This window comes from Letharia lupina, assembly GCF_014066315.1.
Source record: "Letharia lupina isolate WasteWater1 chromosome Unknown contig_16, whole genome shotgun sequence".
Taxonomy (NCBI): domain Eukaryota; kingdom Fungi; phylum Ascomycota; class Lecanoromycetes; order Lecanorales; family Parmeliaceae; genus Letharia; species Letharia lupina.
The window spans coordinates 662,644-678,923 of record NW_023502985.1 but is presented as its reverse complement, the minus strand read 5'-3'; the positions used below and the strand labels follow the sequence as shown (position 1 = coordinate 678,923).

The 16,280-nt window shown below is 50.5% G+C and overlaps 9 protein-coding genes across 9 annotated transcripts; 3 read left to right on the top strand and 6 right to left on the bottom strand.

Moving 5' to 3' along the window:
* Positions 1-246: 246 nt before the first annotated feature.
* HO133_003011 (uncharacterized protein) lies at positions 247-2,165 on the bottom strand (the record flags this gene model as incomplete). Its single annotated transcript, XM_037293935.1, has 6 exons — positions 247-1,079; positions 1,129-1,267; positions 1,318-1,423; positions 1,485-1,845; positions 1,902-1,992; positions 2,046-2,165. 6 exons carry the CDS (start codon positions 2,163-2,165, stop codon positions 247-249), a joined length of 1,650 nt encoding a protein of 549 aa, XP_037150013.1.
* A 443-nt stretch (positions 2,166-2,608) lies between these two features.
* On the bottom strand, positions 2,609-3,300 carry HO133_003010 (uncharacterized protein; the record flags this gene model as incomplete). The annotated part of the gene is made up of 4 exons (XM_037293934.1): positions 2,609-2,679; positions 2,729-2,861; positions 2,915-3,181; positions 3,283-3,300. 4 exons carry the CDS (start codon positions 3,298-3,300, stop codon positions 2,609-2,611), a joined length of 489 nt encoding a protein of 162 aa, XP_037150012.1.
* Positions 3,301-3,831: 531 nt separating this feature from the next.
* On the top strand, positions 3,832-4,950 carry HO133_003009 (uncharacterized protein; the record flags this gene model as incomplete). Its single annotated transcript, XM_037293933.1, has 3 exons — positions 3,832-3,907; positions 3,965-4,660; positions 4,805-4,950. The coding sequence occupies 3 exons, from the start codon at positions 3,832-3,834 to the stop codon at positions 4,948-4,950; spliced, it is 918 nt and encodes a 305-aa protein (XP_037150011.1).
* Positions 4,951-6,193: 1,243 nt separating this feature from the next.
* On the top strand, positions 6,194-6,960 carry HO133_003008 (uncharacterized protein; the record flags this gene model as incomplete). The annotated part of the gene is made up of 2 exons (XM_037293932.1): positions 6,194-6,358; positions 6,760-6,960. The coding sequence occupies 2 exons, from the start codon at positions 6,194-6,196 to the stop codon at positions 6,958-6,960; spliced, it is 366 nt and encodes a 121-aa protein (XP_037150010.1).
* Positions 6,961-7,813: 853 nt separating this feature from the next.
* On the bottom strand, positions 7,814-8,226 carry HO133_003007 (uncharacterized protein; the record flags this gene model as incomplete). The annotated part of the gene is made up of 2 exons (XM_037293931.1): positions 7,814-8,110; positions 8,164-8,226. 2 exons carry the CDS (start codon positions 8,224-8,226, stop codon positions 7,814-7,816), a joined length of 360 nt encoding a protein of 119 aa, XP_037150009.1.
* Positions 8,227-8,727: 501 nt separating this feature from the next.
* On the bottom strand, positions 8,728-10,019 carry HO133_003006 (uncharacterized protein; the record flags this gene model as incomplete). The annotated part of the gene is made up of 3 exons (XM_037293930.1): positions 8,728-8,901; positions 8,972-9,531; positions 9,593-10,019. 3 exons carry the CDS (start codon positions 10,017-10,019, stop codon positions 8,728-8,730), a joined length of 1,161 nt encoding a protein of 386 aa, XP_037150008.1.
* A 242-nt stretch (positions 10,020-10,261) lies between these two features.
* HO133_003005 (uncharacterized protein) lies at positions 10,262-12,524 on the bottom strand (the record flags this gene model as incomplete). The annotated part of the gene is made up of 5 exons (XM_037293929.1): positions 10,262-11,145; positions 11,199-11,487; positions 11,536-11,886; positions 11,940-11,986; positions 12,044-12,524. The coding sequence occupies 5 exons, from the start codon at positions 12,522-12,524 to the stop codon at positions 10,262-10,264; spliced, it is 2,052 nt and encodes a 683-aa protein (XP_037150007.1).
* Positions 12,525-14,066: 1,542 nt separating this feature from the next.
* On the top strand, positions 14,067-14,747 carry HO133_003004 (uncharacterized protein; the record flags this gene model as incomplete). The annotated part of the gene is made up of 1 exon (XM_037293928.1): positions 14,067-14,747. The coding sequence occupies one exon, from the start codon at positions 14,067-14,069 to the stop codon at positions 14,745-14,747; it is 681 nt and encodes a 226-aa protein (XP_037150006.1).
* A 294-nt stretch (positions 14,748-15,041) lies between these two features.
* Positions 15,042-15,912, bottom strand: HO133_003003 (uncharacterized protein; the record flags this gene model as incomplete). Its single annotated transcript, XM_037293927.1, has 3 exons — positions 15,042-15,391; positions 15,542-15,677; positions 15,820-15,912. The coding sequence occupies 3 exons, from the start codon at positions 15,910-15,912 to the stop codon at positions 15,042-15,044; spliced, it is 579 nt and encodes a 192-aa protein (XP_037150005.1).
* Positions 15,913-16,280: the final 368 nt, after the last annotated feature.

The following is a 16,280-nucleotide window of genomic DNA, read 5'->3' as shown; positions in this document are numbered from 1 at the left end:
TTGCAGCAGATGTCGCACAAGAGTTTTCTTGTGTATAACGCTATATGTCTTCTGCAGCGATCCAGTTGGAATAGAAAAAGTTCATGGATGTGGAACAGTGTTTCAAGAAGAAGCAACACAACCGAGAAAGCCTACAGTCTGGAACTACTATGAATATCAGTAGCAACGGCGCCGCCAGCCGAAGGTAAGTTCCATGGTCCTCACCCGAAATCCACTACGTTTGCGGTCATGCACCTTCATGGTTGGTCAAGCGTTGTTGTCGCTTGTATTCTCCATGAGCGCATCACCTTCCTCTTTGTCTGCCTTCACCTTTGCCTCTCTCCACTTCACCAAGCTTCGCTCCACCTGTCCCACCGCTAGAATGAGGCTTTCAAGCCTGACACCGATCGCTTCAGCAACTGCTTCATGGAAAGCTTTGGCGTGCGGCGTTAAATCCTCAACTTTCCTGTATCTCTTGTAGAAGCTTCCGATTCGAGTCGAGTCCCCATGAACCCCAGCGGAATATTCAGGGTTGTCAGGGACTACATTGCGCAAACGCAGCTTGCCCATCACCACATTGAGCCTCTTGTCGATGGTCTCCTGCTCCTTGACAGCCATCTGATCGTAATTGTATGGCGTAGGGCTGGAACCATCTGTACGACCTATTGGAAACATGTCGAGGAGCTGCTTTGGAAGGCCACGAGCTTTTTCCTCCACACGGGACTCGTCGACATAGGTGCGTTCGTACCAATCCATGTAATCGTCCAACTGTTCCCCCGTCATATTCATGACATCCCTTTCCGTGACATTTATCTCGCTTCCACGTTCCACGTGAGCCTCGCCGGTAGCATGGAGTTTGTGAGAGCTTTGAACGTCGACCCATGTTGCCCAGTCAATTGTCAATACAGCCGAGTCTGCAAGAGAGCGCACATGGCGGGTAAAGCCGTCAAATGGGTGATAGAGCTTCACCGTTATTATCAGCAGACATATCAGCTGAATTTCGGGCAAGGAAGAGATCTGCTGCCGAAAGCTAGGCAATGGAAAGGCGAACGTTATTAATAGTAGTCGAGAAATCTCGAGCGTTTTGAGGTGGAGCGTGACTGCGTCTCGTTAGCTGGAGACTTGAAGAGGGATAGTACCTAGACATACTTGGTAAGGAGAGATTGCGTATCTGCTTGTAGAGTAAAAGAGGAGCGTTGAGTGGAGGGAAGACGAGCGCGAAATGGTGTGTGTAGAAAAGAGAGAGATTATGGATCGTCTTGCGTAGCTGATCTAGCTCGAGCGGAGACTGCAAGTACAAAGTCAGTCAAGCCTTTCCAATATTTTGGATAGCCATGCCGTGGTATCCAGTGCTTTGAGGTACTGTGCGGGTAGCCTTTGCTTCATGATAGCCGGTACGAATCTCACGGCCCTTATGAAAGGAATGTCCTCTCTGACAGCCCACCTGGACATCGAGACCGTTTTAGCACAAGTCTATTCCGAAGCTCAGACAGCAAGCCACGTACCGATGCATCTCCCCAATACTAACAGGCAATCGCAGCAGGATCGTTCCCAGATAGCAGAGTCCCAGCGTCTCAATCAAGCTGGGCATAATTTTCCCCCTAACCTTCCACTTTCTCCCAACACCCTCATGCTTATCTTCTGTCTCCGTCTCGCTCTGCGGCTGTGAGCTAAACATCGTGTCCTCGTCTGAGGTAGCATCAGTCTTGCTTTTCAGCAACTGCAACCGCAACGCCCATAAGTCTTTGACCACGGTCTCGAGCTCTGCTGGGAGGCCAGTGGTGTGGACCAAGGCGTAGCATTGTTTCCAGAGGATGAGCTGATAGGATTGAAGGTAGAGCTCTGTAGCAGTGGCGCCTCTGTAAACTGGATGCTGTTAGAGAGGTTCTGTAGAGGAGCGGGGTTGCAGGGCGTGGGCTTACTTTGGGAGACCTTTTCTTTTGTTTCCCTTCTGACGCGGGTCTTTCTACCCTGGGTGCCAAAGTCATCCTCATCTTGCTGCGTTGGTATTCCCTGGATATGACTCTGTCAGGCTCAATGCCCAACTGGCTTAGATCCCCATTTACCTCCTGCAGATGCCCCCTCTTGCAGTACTGGAAGCTATTTTCTTCGTAGTACAGCGTTGATCTGCAATTATCCTCCTTGCCGCACCTTTGACCCTTCGTGTATTCCAACTTTTTAGGCATGTATTATTCTGAGGCATGCTGATCTTCGTGATGGGCCTTGCCTTGGAGCGGCTTGGATGATGGGTGTATAGGAGTGAAGAGGTTCATAGCTACGTCGCGCAACGGATCTACATCGAAAACTTAAATATTGCCTATGTGTATCAACATCGACTTTCAATGACTCGGTGTCCTCATATCTCAGCGTTTGAATTCTTTTCTACATTGATCTCATCCTTATCATCAACTCATGCAGTATCCATCGCCTAATACATGCAGAAGGTATATGCCGAAACCCAAGATACCTTTTGAGGGAGATCCATCATGAAGTGTAGCAAGATAAGCTGGGCTGCCAGCTTCGATCCCCCGCTAAAGTGCACAAAAGCAACCAACGTTAACCATGATATCCACTTTACTGTCTTTGTTCTCCGGAGGATGTAAGCCCACTTTTTGGTTGAGAAAAGCCTTCAAGCGGCCTTCGGGGCTTCCTTCGCTTCAATAGCCACCTCCTCGCCCATGGAAGTAAGAACAATGACGTCTTGCAAACATTAGCGAAAGTCATACTTCTTGACAGAGGTTCGACTTACTCGTGTCTTTTTCTTCGGTGCGGAAGAGCTTCTCGATCTTGTCACCAACCTCTCCATCAGGAACCTTGACATCATCTTTGGTAGTGCCGTCGTCAGACATGAGAGAAAGGAAATTATCGTCAGTGACATCCAGCTAGTGAACGGTCAGCAAAATGTAATTTGCAGGCGTATGCAGTGAATCATTACAAGCTGGTATTCCTTGCGCTGGACGTTAGGGACGTCCATGTTGTGAGTGGAGGGGCAAAGGTCTTCGAGCTTCTTGCCAGTGAATATGTCAATTGCAACGAGATGAACCTTCGCGTGACCGTGCTTGCCGGTCTTGGAAGTGCTCATTTCGACGATCTTGCAGGGGCGGCTCTTAATGACGACGAATCCGTTCTTGCGGAGCGCAGAGCACTGCATAGGATAGGTGGTAGAAGCACCGGCATCGGCGCTCTCGAAGGTATGCTCATGCTGATGGGCAAGTTGGTCAGCAAAAGTTGGAAAGAAAATGCTCGAGCTCATGCGCCGGTCTGGCGGGGGAAAGTCTGTGAGACAGCTTGGATGTCACTTACCTGGGCGTCGTCCGCCATGATGAAAGCTGATAAAAGCGAGATGAAAGGAGCGAATAGATAAATAGGAACTAAAGGGGACTAGGCGCCGGCGGCGAGGGTTAGAGTATCTGTTGAAGAGTTGAAGTTTTTCTTGACGTGAAAGAGTCAAGAACTCGAAGAAAGTGCGATTGGCGGGGCGAGCTAGTTCGGCTCACTATGGCTAGATGGGTGTGGGGTCACCAAGTGCTTGCCCCTGCGTGCTTTGATTCCTGCTTTACTGAGGTTCTCAGGATTCTACTCTCCAGCTTTCTTATGTCGCTTCTATTCCGTAAGGCATAAGGTCACCAGTGCAAATTGTCGCTTGTGCTTGTACTCTACTTGCCAAGCTGCAGATATCTATCATGGCTTGCCCCAATCTGTCTTCGGCAAGTCTCGGGCGATCACTCGGAAAGACGTTAGGGGCAAGGGATAGTAGCCAAAAGATGCAGTGCTACTGCCCTCTTCTTCTATCCAGCTATCCGACAATCCAACACTCTCGAATCCTCCTTCCTCTTCGTACGACAGTTCAGAATGTTTGGCGGCAAGAAATTTGATCCGGACACGGAGATTCCTGATCTAACAGGGAAGACAATCCTGGTGACTGGAGGTTAGATTCAGATCTGGCTGTCAGTACAGCGGGCAATATACTGAACTTTAGTCCTAGGTAACAATGGCCTAGGACTGGAGACCTGCCGTCAGCTTGCCAAACATAACGCCCATATCTACTTAGCCGCCCGAACACCATCCAAGGCACAGTCTGCCATATCAGACATTAAAGGGACAGCGCCAAATGCCAATATAACCTTCCTAGAGCTGGACCTAGCTTCTCTCGAGTCTGTGAAAAAAGCTGCCGATACTTTCAATGCCGAGTCCGATAAACTTGACGTTCTTATCAACAATGCAGGGGTCATGGCTCTACCTGCCTCCACCACCAAAGAGGGGTACGAAATTCAATTCGGTACCAATCATATCGGTCACTTCCTCTTCACAAAGCTTCTCATGCCCACATTGCAGCGCACCGCGGAGGGCAAAGGAGACGTACGCGTCGTCAATCTCAGTTCAGAAGGGCACAGGCTTCCTCCAAAAGGCGGACTTGTATTGAAAGATGCCCATTCAAATATGGCCTCTTACAACACCTGGGTGCGCTACGGCCAGTCGAAGTTGGCAAATATCCTGTTCACGCGAGAACTCACTAGGCGCTACCCCGCCCTCAAGAGCGTTGTCCTTCACCCAGGAGGCATTGACACTGGACTTTCCCTGGGTTTCCAGAAAGAACACCCATGGCTCGCGGCATTCCTTCGCCCTATAGCCTCACCATTCCTGACGACGGTCCAACAGGGTGCTCTCACGCAATTGTTTGGTATGTGATTTCGCAGCCAGAATTTTTCCTTTCCGTTCCATTTCCGAAACTCGCATCAAGTGTCAGGAATGTTGCTGTGTAGGCTTGTTTCAACACTCGGAGACCGCTCTTGAAAGGGCAATGCTGACACCGAAATCTTTCCAGCCGCGACGAGCGAAGAGGCCAAAACTGGAACGTACTATGTCCCTACTGCCACAGAGAATGCTGGGTCCAAGTACTCGCGAGACTCGAAGCTGGCGGGGGAGTTGTGGGAGTGGACCGAGCAACAATTGGCCGAGCATGGGTATTGAGGTTTAGGAGTGCAGATTCATGGACCGCAGTCCAGGCATTTGTTCTTTCGTATACCGACAGCCGCAGGCTCAAACCCACAATCGTTGCCAAATCAGTCTTTTCTCAAACCTACAGAGTAAAGTCTCTGAATTAGGTCCTTGGAATTAGGTCCTGAAAGACTCTTTTCCATTATTATATACGAGTTATAAACCTTACTTTTCCATACGAAGGAAACCTTACATTAGAGCCATTCCAGGCCAGCAGCATGTTTACATACCTGGTGACGGAGAGAGAGTTTCTTACGCTCTTGGGCAATGGAGGAAAGTCAACGTTCCAGATATCGTGATGAAGCCATAGGTCACGGTCCAAATCACTCCAGAGTCACTCTCGAGATGATCTTGCGCATGAATCAGCTTGCATTCTACCATTGCCCTCGACCTGAAAAGGTCCGCATGTTGTCGATTTGAATGATTGACTATGCACCCGCTCCATCATGGCAATGTGTCACTCGTTTAAACATTGCCAATCCAAGCTTCATTTTTTCGATACCCATATCTTTCTTCGAAATATTCAATCGTCAGCTCCGTCCATCGACCGTCCTTGATGTTGGTGTAACCTTGCGGCGCCCTTACCAAACCTAAAAGGCACTTCCGCAGCACAAGCTTACCTTAAGTAATACTGCTCTGCTATGTCTTGAGCATGCACTTTCTCTCACAAATCTGAGAGTTGCCATGACCGGCCAAGGATTTGTCAACTCGGTAGCCCTTATGGAAAGAACTTTGTTTCCGCCAAAAGTATGTCACTCCAGACTTCGAACATGTTGTCGGTGCCGAAATTGAAAACAGTTTCGAATGTTATGTTCCATGGCATCACCCCTGCGTTGCTTAATTCTCTCTATATGTATGGAGGAGTCTATGCAAGAAACTTGATGGTCCAGAGCCCTCTATCATAACGCTGCGACTGTGGAGCTCATAGTACTCGCTAGAAATGGACTAGGCACTGGATATACCTCAGAGGCCCCCGGAAACCTTTAGTGTCTTCTTTTGATTCAAAGATCCCCTTGTATAATTTCCATTCGGGCGTTAGCCAATGGAGCGTTCAACCTGCGGGTGAGCGACGCTCCTGTCCGATGTTTTGAGCCAAATTCAGAAGTGCTATCTGAGGGGCGACTGAAAGACAAAATATCACCACTTCTCACACCAAAGTACGTTCCTGATGGCACTATGTGCGTAATAGCTAAGACCTTGCTAAGGATACCACAGCATGGCCACCCCTTTCGGGCCTTTCAACAATGTCCCTAACGAAACCCTACTCAATATCCTAAGTAGCGTCAACGCTACAGATCATCTCAGCGTCAAGCTTGTGTCCAAGAGATTCCGCGGCTGGGCCACTGACATCGACACGACTACCCTCACCCTCGCAGAAGTAGTAAGGTGACATGCCGCCATCGAGGCCGCTTTCCCACGCAATAGAGAGCTAGTTCGCTGTTGCTGCACCCACTGCGGGCTTGTCAAAGATACGGCTCAGTTCTCAGATCCTGACGCTAAGAAGACGAAGGCAAACCGCACGTGCATTGCCTGCGGCATTCGAAGGAAAGAACACTCGCACAGATGCCTCCCTACTGTTGGCGGCCAGCAACGAATTCCCTGCCACGATTGCCTGCGTCCGATGTCGATGTATGATGGATGGAAGCTGAAGTCGGCAGAAGCGACGATCCTGCTTGATATCCGCGCTGGGAAGATCTATTGCGAGCATTGCTTGGAGTCCAGACTAAGGTTTGTCACATGCCCCCCTACATTGCATGACTTTTTGCTTATGGCTGGGTATAGTTCCCAATTTTCTACGATGCAGGAAAGGAATCAGGAGATAGCGAGGATCCATGCCGATCCTGGGTGCGCTTGGTATTGGCAGAAAGTTGGGACTGTGAGTCGAGATCTTGGTCATCTGTTGCCGGTCTTTCCGTCCTGGGGGGATCAGAGCCTGAGGGGCAGAGCATCAGGGGAAGTACAACTGAGGAAGAGATCGATTAGCTACGCAATAGGGCTGTGGCATTTTCATGTAAATGGGTGCTGGCCTCTTTAGATTACGAAGCGGCTACAACGCTCAGATCATCAGCATGTCAATGAAGAAACCAAAATCTGATTCGACTCTGAAGACCGAAAATTGTGAATGCTATCAGAATCTGCCTCTTTCATGGTGAATCAGGTCGACACGGCTGCCGTTTGATCAGGGAAGTTTAGGTCAGATCCCAACCCTCCGGCACGTATATCACAGCCCACAACATGTACCAACAACACAAGCGAATTACCACGCAAAGCCATTCCTCAGCAGTAAACCCTACGGCACAGGGCGTACATTAGAACGAGCAGACAGCCCAAGCCATCGCCCACTTTAACACCTTCCAAGCGCATGGTATGCGGCTTCTCTGGCAATGTTTCCACATGTCAGCTCATTCAGTGACCGGCGACAGCCCCTCCTTTGTACTTACCCAGGGTGGGCTGCGTGCGAGGTCTGAAAGAGCGAGCTCGAGATGTGGAAGAATTAACGCTCACTCACGTCGGGTTAATTGGGAGCGAAGAACAAGATCGCTTTACCAATCAACAAGTACCAGAGATTGTCGAAGTGGACACCACGGCTCACGATCACGATATGCACCAGGTAATCCTTGGGCATCCACAACGTCGTTCGTGAAAACGTATACGAAACCCGCTACATCCTGGCGGTAGCTGCCAAATCGACAGCGCAGGGGAAGCTCACTATGTAAGTAAATATTTAGCACTGCAGTCATCAGTCGATAACAACGGAGTGGAGCTTTTCTTCTGTTTCTCATCATACCAATACATCAAAACGAGGCGCAGCGAAAATCCTTGAAGCGCCCCAGCACTATGCAACCCACCAACTCTGCCTTTCGAAGTCTCCGCCCGCCGTCCCCACCGCTGACCTCTCCTCCGGCAATCCTCTTCGATATCCACCTTCATAAGTCCGACCAACTTCTGAGCCAGATACCCCGTTCCTTGCCCCATTTCCATCTGCTCGTCGCTCAACAACGCCCCGTTCATCGTCATCGTATACCAGTGTTTCTCTCTCTCCGTCAAAGCGTGCAATGCGACGGCCCTCGAAGAGAGCCTGGCCGCTGCCGCCAGGGTCGGTAAGGGGAAGAAGTAGGTGCTCCAGTGGAGGCTGTGGGGTCTGGTGAAGTAGAAGAGGGCGATGGGGGAGAGAGCCTTTAGCACGCCGAAGAGCATGCCTCTGACGGTGGCACCCGATTGGCTGTCGAGGTTGATAAATAGTGACATCTTGTCGCCTGGGCAGGAGTGTGGATTTGGTATGTGTTGGTGTGGAGTGGATGGGGGAGCTCGTTGGGCTTCTTGGTCTCGCAGGATATCAGTAAGAGGAACTTCGCTGGGAACAAAGGGCCTTGCCTGTAATCTTCGCTGAATTGGCGGTGGTTTGGCTAGTCTTTCGGTGACAAAAAGAGATCTGGCAAGATAAATACCTCGCTGTTTATAACCAAAAAAGCCAAAAGAAAAACTGAGACATGCATGCAGAATCGTTTGAATCTTATTCGCGGGATCAACTGCCCCGATTCTCAGATCTTAACAGTTCAGAAACGTCAAATCCTTGCACGAAAGAGAAGTATCTCACACTTCTATGGTACACCATGAAGCATGTGCTTACTCCACCACCCAAGACAAAACCCCCATTCTAGGCCATCAACGCCAATGTCCTCACGTCCATAGTACAATCTGCATGCTTAGCCGGCATGACTGAAGCTACTTCTTAGCGGTCCGGATCATTTACTCATCTTCCACCTCTTCAACCCTCGGCGCAGCATGCGCGTGCCGCTTGCTGACTTGCCCATTCGTTGTTTCCGTACCATTTGTCAATGGGGATGCCTCAATCAATTTAGCAGCCGCTTTCTCCCCGCCTCCTCCTTTCTTCGATTTCTTGGCTTTCTTCGCCTTCTTGTCCTGCTCATGGATTGCGATCAGCCTCACCGCCCGCTCCTCAAGTTGAAATACAAGCTGAATGGTAACTCACCTCCTGCCACCCCCATACCGGCCTGAAACTATCAAAGAAACCCACATCCTCAAAGAGGTTCGGATATAGCCATAGTCCAGGTGGTACCGTAAAGACCGTCGCGCAGAATAGTATGAGGCGGAAGATAGCCATAGCGAAGAACAACCCTATCAAGCCTAAGAAGCCCATACTAAGATACCAAACCCCAATCCTCAACGTAACAGGCCACAGTGGGAACATGACGACCGTCATAATCAGTATCAAAGCTCCCACCGCATACAATTTTGTCCGCCATTGCGGTCCCTCGTACAGCCAGACATAATGTAGATCATCGTTTATATCCTGCTGCTGTTCGATCTTAACGGTCCATAGCCCCTTAACTCGCTTTTGAGGCTTCGAAGGAGCATGGCCATGGCCTTCGTGGGGATCTGATTTTGACACACGTAGAGCAAGGAGGGAGAGGGGGAGCAGTTTGAAAATTTCGGCTTTTGGGGTTGCGGTAGTGATTTCGGGGAGGAGAGGGTTTTTACTGCGGGCTTTCGTGTAGGCGGCGGAGTCGATGGCTCGGAGGGCACGTTTGACTGCTCGAGCATTTAGTGACCTCGTAGAGATATGTACGAAGGTGAAAGGCGTAATGTATACCTCTAAACATATCTTTTCGCTGCCCATTCAATATACAAGTCCTCGGCTTCAAATCCTGACCCTTCAACCATTTTGCTAGCGCCAATGCCCTCGGATCCGGCGCTCCCGGTGTAATAGGCACCTGTTGCCCCTGCTGCCCCTGCATCTGCGGTTGCCCTTGTGGTTGTGCAGCTTGGTTCTGAGCTTGTTGCTGCGCCATTTGCTGCTGGCGTTGATGGTTTTCGAAAGCTTGTTGTTTGAGCTTGTTGATGTACTGGTCGAAGGTCAAGCCAGCTTTGTCGGCTTCGGCTTGGATCTGCTGCCGTTGCTGGGCTTGCAGCTGCTGGGGCGTCATGCCTCGTCTCTGGGCTTCGGCGGCGATTTGTTGCTGGATGGTTGCCAGTTGCTGAGGGGTGGGCTGCTGGCCCGGAGGTGGTGGGCCTGACATGTTGAATGGTGGTGCTGAGCGAATCTAGTCTCTGTAATTCTTTGTACAAAGGTTTTCGATTTTCTAAGATCTTACAACAGTCGTGGGCGCTCCTCGAAAGGACAGCGCAACCAGAATTTTGTTATTGCCGACCTTATCCCCGAGCGATATGAAAACCCTTTGTTCAAGCAGTTCACGTGCTTCATATACTTGACCGCGAATCAACGTATGATTGATTTGGATATTTCTACTTCCGCGTTGTCTCAATATTCTCCAACACCTTCCTTCGCTTGCTCAAACCACTCCCTCGTCTCTTTCGCCAATCTGCCGCCCGTATCTCCTACAATAGTCAATACAAGACTGTAATTGTTCCCTAAGAACCTTCCCCTTCTCCCCTGTACTAGTCCCTTCGAAGACTTCATCAAGAAAGCTTCAAATTCCCCGCGCAAGCGTTCCAAGCTGCGGCCCACAGGTTCGGCATCACTCGGTGCCGCCTCTCCTGTGACTGATGCTATATTCTCGTTGCTGCCGAGCGCCAAGATGCCTTGCAGAAATTGCCCAAAGCGCTGAGTCAGAACGTGGGGAGCTGTGGACCCCTTGCTATCTGCACTTGAGTTCATCAAGGACAATGTAGCGCGGGAGCCACCTGAGAGCGAAGCTGTAGAGCGCCGCACAGATTCAACATGCACATCCATAGCCAACTGAAACCTCGGCCAAAGAAGCATGTTCGTGCCATTAACATATCCATCCGCGACTGGGCATTTCCGCCGTTGCAGCTCGAAGGCTAAATGTTGATTCAGACGAACGCAAAGTAGTATTCCCAAGCAGTCGTAGGAAGTATCTATTAGATGTTTCGTAAAAGCATTTCCCAAAGCAAAAGTCGGGGCAAATATCGAATTGAAGTGCTGGGAGACGACATGAAATGATAAGTTAGTGAAAAAGCTTGTGAGGAAGGAGTATTCGAAGGAAGCATTGTCGATCAAGGCGGTATTGAAGGCGTAGAAAGGGGTTTCGAGATACGTGGGAGCTTTTGACTGCTCCGCTACATGGGAGGAAAGCGCAGAAGAAGAGGCGCGCTTCAGAATGTCGATACGTCGACCAAGTGAGAGAGCGTCGTGAGCGGGTTGGGCACTTTTGGAGGCGGCGCCTGGGATGACCAATTAGTGAGCAGGATATAGCATTCGTGGCCAAAAGACACACCTCGTTGGTTCATTTGATCTCCCAGAGCATCATGCTTGTCCACAGTGTACAGAGTGATCTTCTCAAGAGCCATTCTATAGCGTGTGAAGTGACTCAAGTAGTACCAACGCATAGTGTTAATGTATGCTTGAGCAATTTCATCGGCAAGCTGGGCATGATGTTTGGCCAGGAAAGCATAGAGGTCCTTGTAAGCAATGAATGCTCGCTCCTGAATAATTTGGGCATTGATGCTTGGTGAACGTAAAGCCTTGATCTGAGAGACCAGAAAGTCACGTATTCGCTCTATAGCCTGTGTGAAGATATCAGTCAGGTCTTGTTGAAAAGTCGCAAGTCTCACCAAGTTGGTAAGGTCCTCCAAAAGCGGCTTGACCTCTGACACTGCAAGGACCTTGTCAGGTCCTTTGAATTTGTGTTCGATTGTCTTGGATCGTTTGTCAAGTTCTTCAAGCGCCTTGATCCAAGCGTGGTCGATTGGACCTTCGGAGATCTGTTTGACTATTGTAGGAGAAACGCAAATCTCCTCGACGGCAGGACCCAGAAGCTTCTCAACCACTTTTCGGTTCTCTAGCTTGATGTTCATAGTAGTTGAGCGGGATTGAAGGGTCTCGATCTCGGCTGACACTGCACCCAGGTCTTTTTGAAAATTTGTCAGGGAAACTTCGACGGACTTGAGAACGTCGTCGCATGCCTAACAAAGCATCAGCATTACGCAGGCATTACCTTGACTAGGAGAAGATCTACGAGGATGGATCTATGCAAGTCCTCAAACTTGTCCTTGGCTCGTTCATCTGATGCCGACGTTCAGTATCAGAACAGTGGGATTTTGTAAGAGTATACATACTCACATTCCATGGCACTTTGTGCGGTATTGTCATAGGAGTCTAAATCTCCAATGTCGTGTCGTTCATCTTCGTCCTCCAAGAAATTATGTATGCTCCGCCCCCCAAAATGAACATCCTCGACCAGGTCAGCCGGCTTCTCCCATTGGCCTTGACCCTCTTCTCCATGCCCCTCATCCTCGTCAGCTACTGGGCGCCCAACTATCTCCTCTAGCAATTTCAGTGGGTTCGTGAAGTCTGCTGGCGGGGTGATCTGCTGCTTTAGACCCGAACCATTGGGCAGACGTGGAGAGTTCAATGACGTGGTGGAAGCGTTGTATTTGCCGGAGACGTTGAGAGATGAAGATCGAGGATTGTGTGGTGGTCTCGCCGCAAGTCCAGGCCCGAGGTGACTGGGACGTCGAGGCGCAGGTGAAAATGATCTGTTCTGTGGTGGAGGAGAGCCAGAAGGGGTGGAATGGCCTGAGAAGCGATCGAGCCCCCACATTTCGCCCGGACCTCCTGGTAATCAGGTTTCTGTATAAGATGAATGTATCACCAGCTTCAAGACGACATGTTCTCATGCGTCGCCAGCTGCCATTCTTTGAGCCATCAACGACATTAGAGAGCTTCAGATTTCGGGCTTAGGAGTAGTCACGGAACAGAAACCCTAAGGCTAAATATTTCAGTCCTCCCCGAACCTCTGTGCTTGGTCTTGCTTGGCTCCTTTCCTTGGCACGGGCGTGGCCGCTATCCCTTCCCTTGTGCTCGGGAGGGCCACGCTAGTAGGAGGGGATTAATGTAGTTCCGGCCGTCTTGGCATCAAAACTGTAGTCAGGTCTAGACAAGAAATCGCGCCCGCAAATTAGGAGAGCAGCTATCTATGTCCATTTGAACCACTCTACATATAAAAGTATAACCTGGGTCGCCTGATCAGGCTATGTCGCTCAGATCTTCCACTCCACCAGAGCATCTCTCCCTGTACACTCACACCACACTGCACCTCACCACCCTCCTGGATTAGTCTCGCGCGCAAAGATATGTCAGTAAGCCGGTCGATGACGTGTTTCTGGCACAGTTCAGTCGTCTAGATCGCTATGTGCAGGGAGTGCAGTCATAGAGCTCCATTTCATGGCTGCGTACCCAATTTCTCATTTAGCCCCCGGAACCGAAGTTCTGCCGGTTTTTTGTAAAGTGACAATTGTGTATAGCTTCAAAATATCTTCATTTGACAACTATGTGTTCAATCGTAGAGTGCTACAGTAATATCGCGCAAATCGCAACATTCTTTGATGTGAAATACACTACTTGGTGATGGAATCTAAGCCTGACGTCTGAATCAGCCAATCAATAGCCCTGTCTAGCTCCCTCCACTAGCGTGGCTGGGCCTCAAGTAGAGTATTTTACCCTCTACATACCCTACCAAAATTATGTATCTTACGATACGATACCTTCTTACCCTACGATGTTTTCATACCCTGCAATACTCTTCTACTCTGCGATATTTCTCTATCCTGCGATGCTTCTTTATCAACGCGACCAATTCAGCCTTCGAGAAAAGAAAGCGTGTATCTCGACACGTAGAGTGTAGCTGTTTCGTACTGCATTGTCATCAACGCTATTATTGACTGAATCATCTGTTGTTGATTCCGTTTCAGCGGCGAATGAAAACAGCAACAAGTACAAGCAAATACTTATAGAGGACTCAAGACTCTGTGAGAGAAGCCTTGCGAGCTCTGAGCTTTAGAGCTCGCAAGACTAATGCGACTCTCACCAGCGTTGTACAACTGTGAAATATCGCTAGACCTAAGCCTGATAAGGTGTGAGGTCAAGGAACATTTCTCTCGGGCCTGGTCATGACATGCTACGGTGTGCTTACTTTATACACTCGGATGAAAAGTCCGCAGCCCAAAGCTTCCCAGCTTCCATGCATGCCAGCTTTCTGTTTCCAATTCACACGTGTTGACGGTGCTCCGCTCTTGAATATTGCGTGCGTGCTTAGAGGTACAATGTATTAGCTCCCGGCACATACCCATTGACAATTTTGAAGATGGTGAAGAAGACGAAAAATCGGGATGCCGAAGGGGAGATGATGATAATGATGGAAAGCTATGCGGCCAATGATGGTCTGAGAAGCCAGGAAAAGCCAAATCTGGCAACAGGATTTGTTCCAGGGAAGGTCGACACCGTGAAGGCGCTGGGCATGACCGAACCCAACCCCGACACAGTCTTCGGCAAGTTGCGACCCCAATTCATAAAGCCCGGAACGCGAGGACCCAGCGACATCAAAGCGATCAAGAGCCTAGGCTGCATCGTTGATTGGCCATTCTTCATCTTCGAAGCCAAGCCCGCCCAAACCGCCATCCCCCATGCCCGTAACCAGGCTCAACGCGACTGCGGCGCTGTCCTAAAGTCACTCGTCAAACTGAAAGCATACGTCGAAGGGCGCGGCTACAAGAAGAAGACTGGTGCAGTCGAAGCCTTCTGGGTCTTCTCGCTTTGCTGGAACCCAGAGTATGCCAACATACTGGTGCACTGGGTTGAGATCATGGATGATGAGACGGAGATCTTCCATGTGACAAAACTCCGTCAGAAGTTCATGGATGATGAGGAAGGGCGGGCTGCGCTGCGTGCTTACAGGCACAACGTCTTTGACCATGGCTCTTCACACATGTCCCCGCCATGGAGAAGATATGGGCGAAGGCCGTCAAGGCGGGAAACCCTTCGATGAGGACTTTGATGTGTACGCCTAAATCTCAGGATATGTACATTTGAGCTTTCTATTGCAGACTGTTTTGGGTGGGGGGGGGGGCTCCGTTGCTGCATGCGCAGTCGGGACTGACTGTCAAAACATCAGACCAAGATAGTCTCAGCTCTCACATGGATTCTGTCTATTCAAACACTTCTAATCCGGGATTCATAGTTCGAGACTTCCCGCAACCAAATGAATTGGCAACAGGCTGCGTTCAATCTGTATAGAGAAAACAAACCAAAACTGCCTCCTTCCCCCTCCTCCCTCTTTCCCTCACGCCCCAACCCCAAATAACCACCATCCCACGACCGCTCCGCTCCACATCATGCCTCGCAAACCGAATCTCGCATCCCAACCACTGGCACCAGAAGTCGCAGTCCCTCTGACTTTGCTTGTTGCAGTATCGCTCGCCTGACTCGTCGCCGTCGTAGCCGCTGCGAGCGCAGACCTCGATGGGGACGCAGATTGCAATACTTGTGTGCTGGTAGTCACAGGCGAGGGCATTGGCGTGGGTGTACGTGTGTTGGTGATCGGAGAGGGAGTACTACTTCCCTCTACACTGGCACTAACGCTGAGGCTCACGCCCACGCTACCGCAGATCTGTTGCGCGAAGGCTAGGACTTCTGGAGGAAACATTCCCGGTCAGTCGATCGTTACATCTGGAAGCTTTCGTACCGCCTTGCTTCCGTAGCGATCATCGCGCCTGTACGCTGTTTCTGGACCTCGGAGGTGGGGCTGGGGGAGAAAGGTTATGAGACGGGGGCAATACACACTTTGCAAATCAGCTTGCGAGCACTGTTTCTCTGCTCCGGCGAGGGCTGCGTTGATGAAGGAGTTGTCTTTGCAGAGGCATGCGAAGTCGTTGGCTTGGCAGCCCGTCGAGCCGATAGCGGAGAGGGCGGGACTTTGCTGGGGAAGAGGGAAGTATGGTGTTAGCTTGGTCTTCTTCTCGTAAGGATGGCTTGGGGAGAGTGGCGAGCCGAGTCGGTGGGGCTGTGGGGAGGGCAGGGGGGGGGGAGAAGGAATGGTGAGTGAGTGCTGAGCGACGTACTGCGCAGGAGGGGAGATTGGATAGATTCTGGGCATGTGACCTGGAGGAGAGAAGAAGGACGAGTGGCGCTAAGTATGGGAGTTTCGAGTGCATCGTGATCTCGAAGATGGGTGGATTGTCGCGAAGGCTACGTTTACCACATCAATTTCTTCTGTAAGAGTGAGAACACTGCACGGATTTCCCCAGTTGAGCGTCCGGGGAGAAGAGCAGAAGAGCAGAGTAGAGACTGATGCTATATTCTGTGAAAGACGAAGCGAACGATCCAGATAGGTGAGCCGGTAAATAAGGCAACCTCGATACCTGGGCGCGCCCACCATCGCCCAAAGTCGCGAACCCCCTGCATGCAGAGGGCTGAATAATATCTGATTGCGACACCGGTCGTCCCGCCGATCGACGTCCTGCAGGGAGACGATCATCTGCAGTGTCTGTCAGCTGCTGCGGCGGATTGACACACCCGGCCA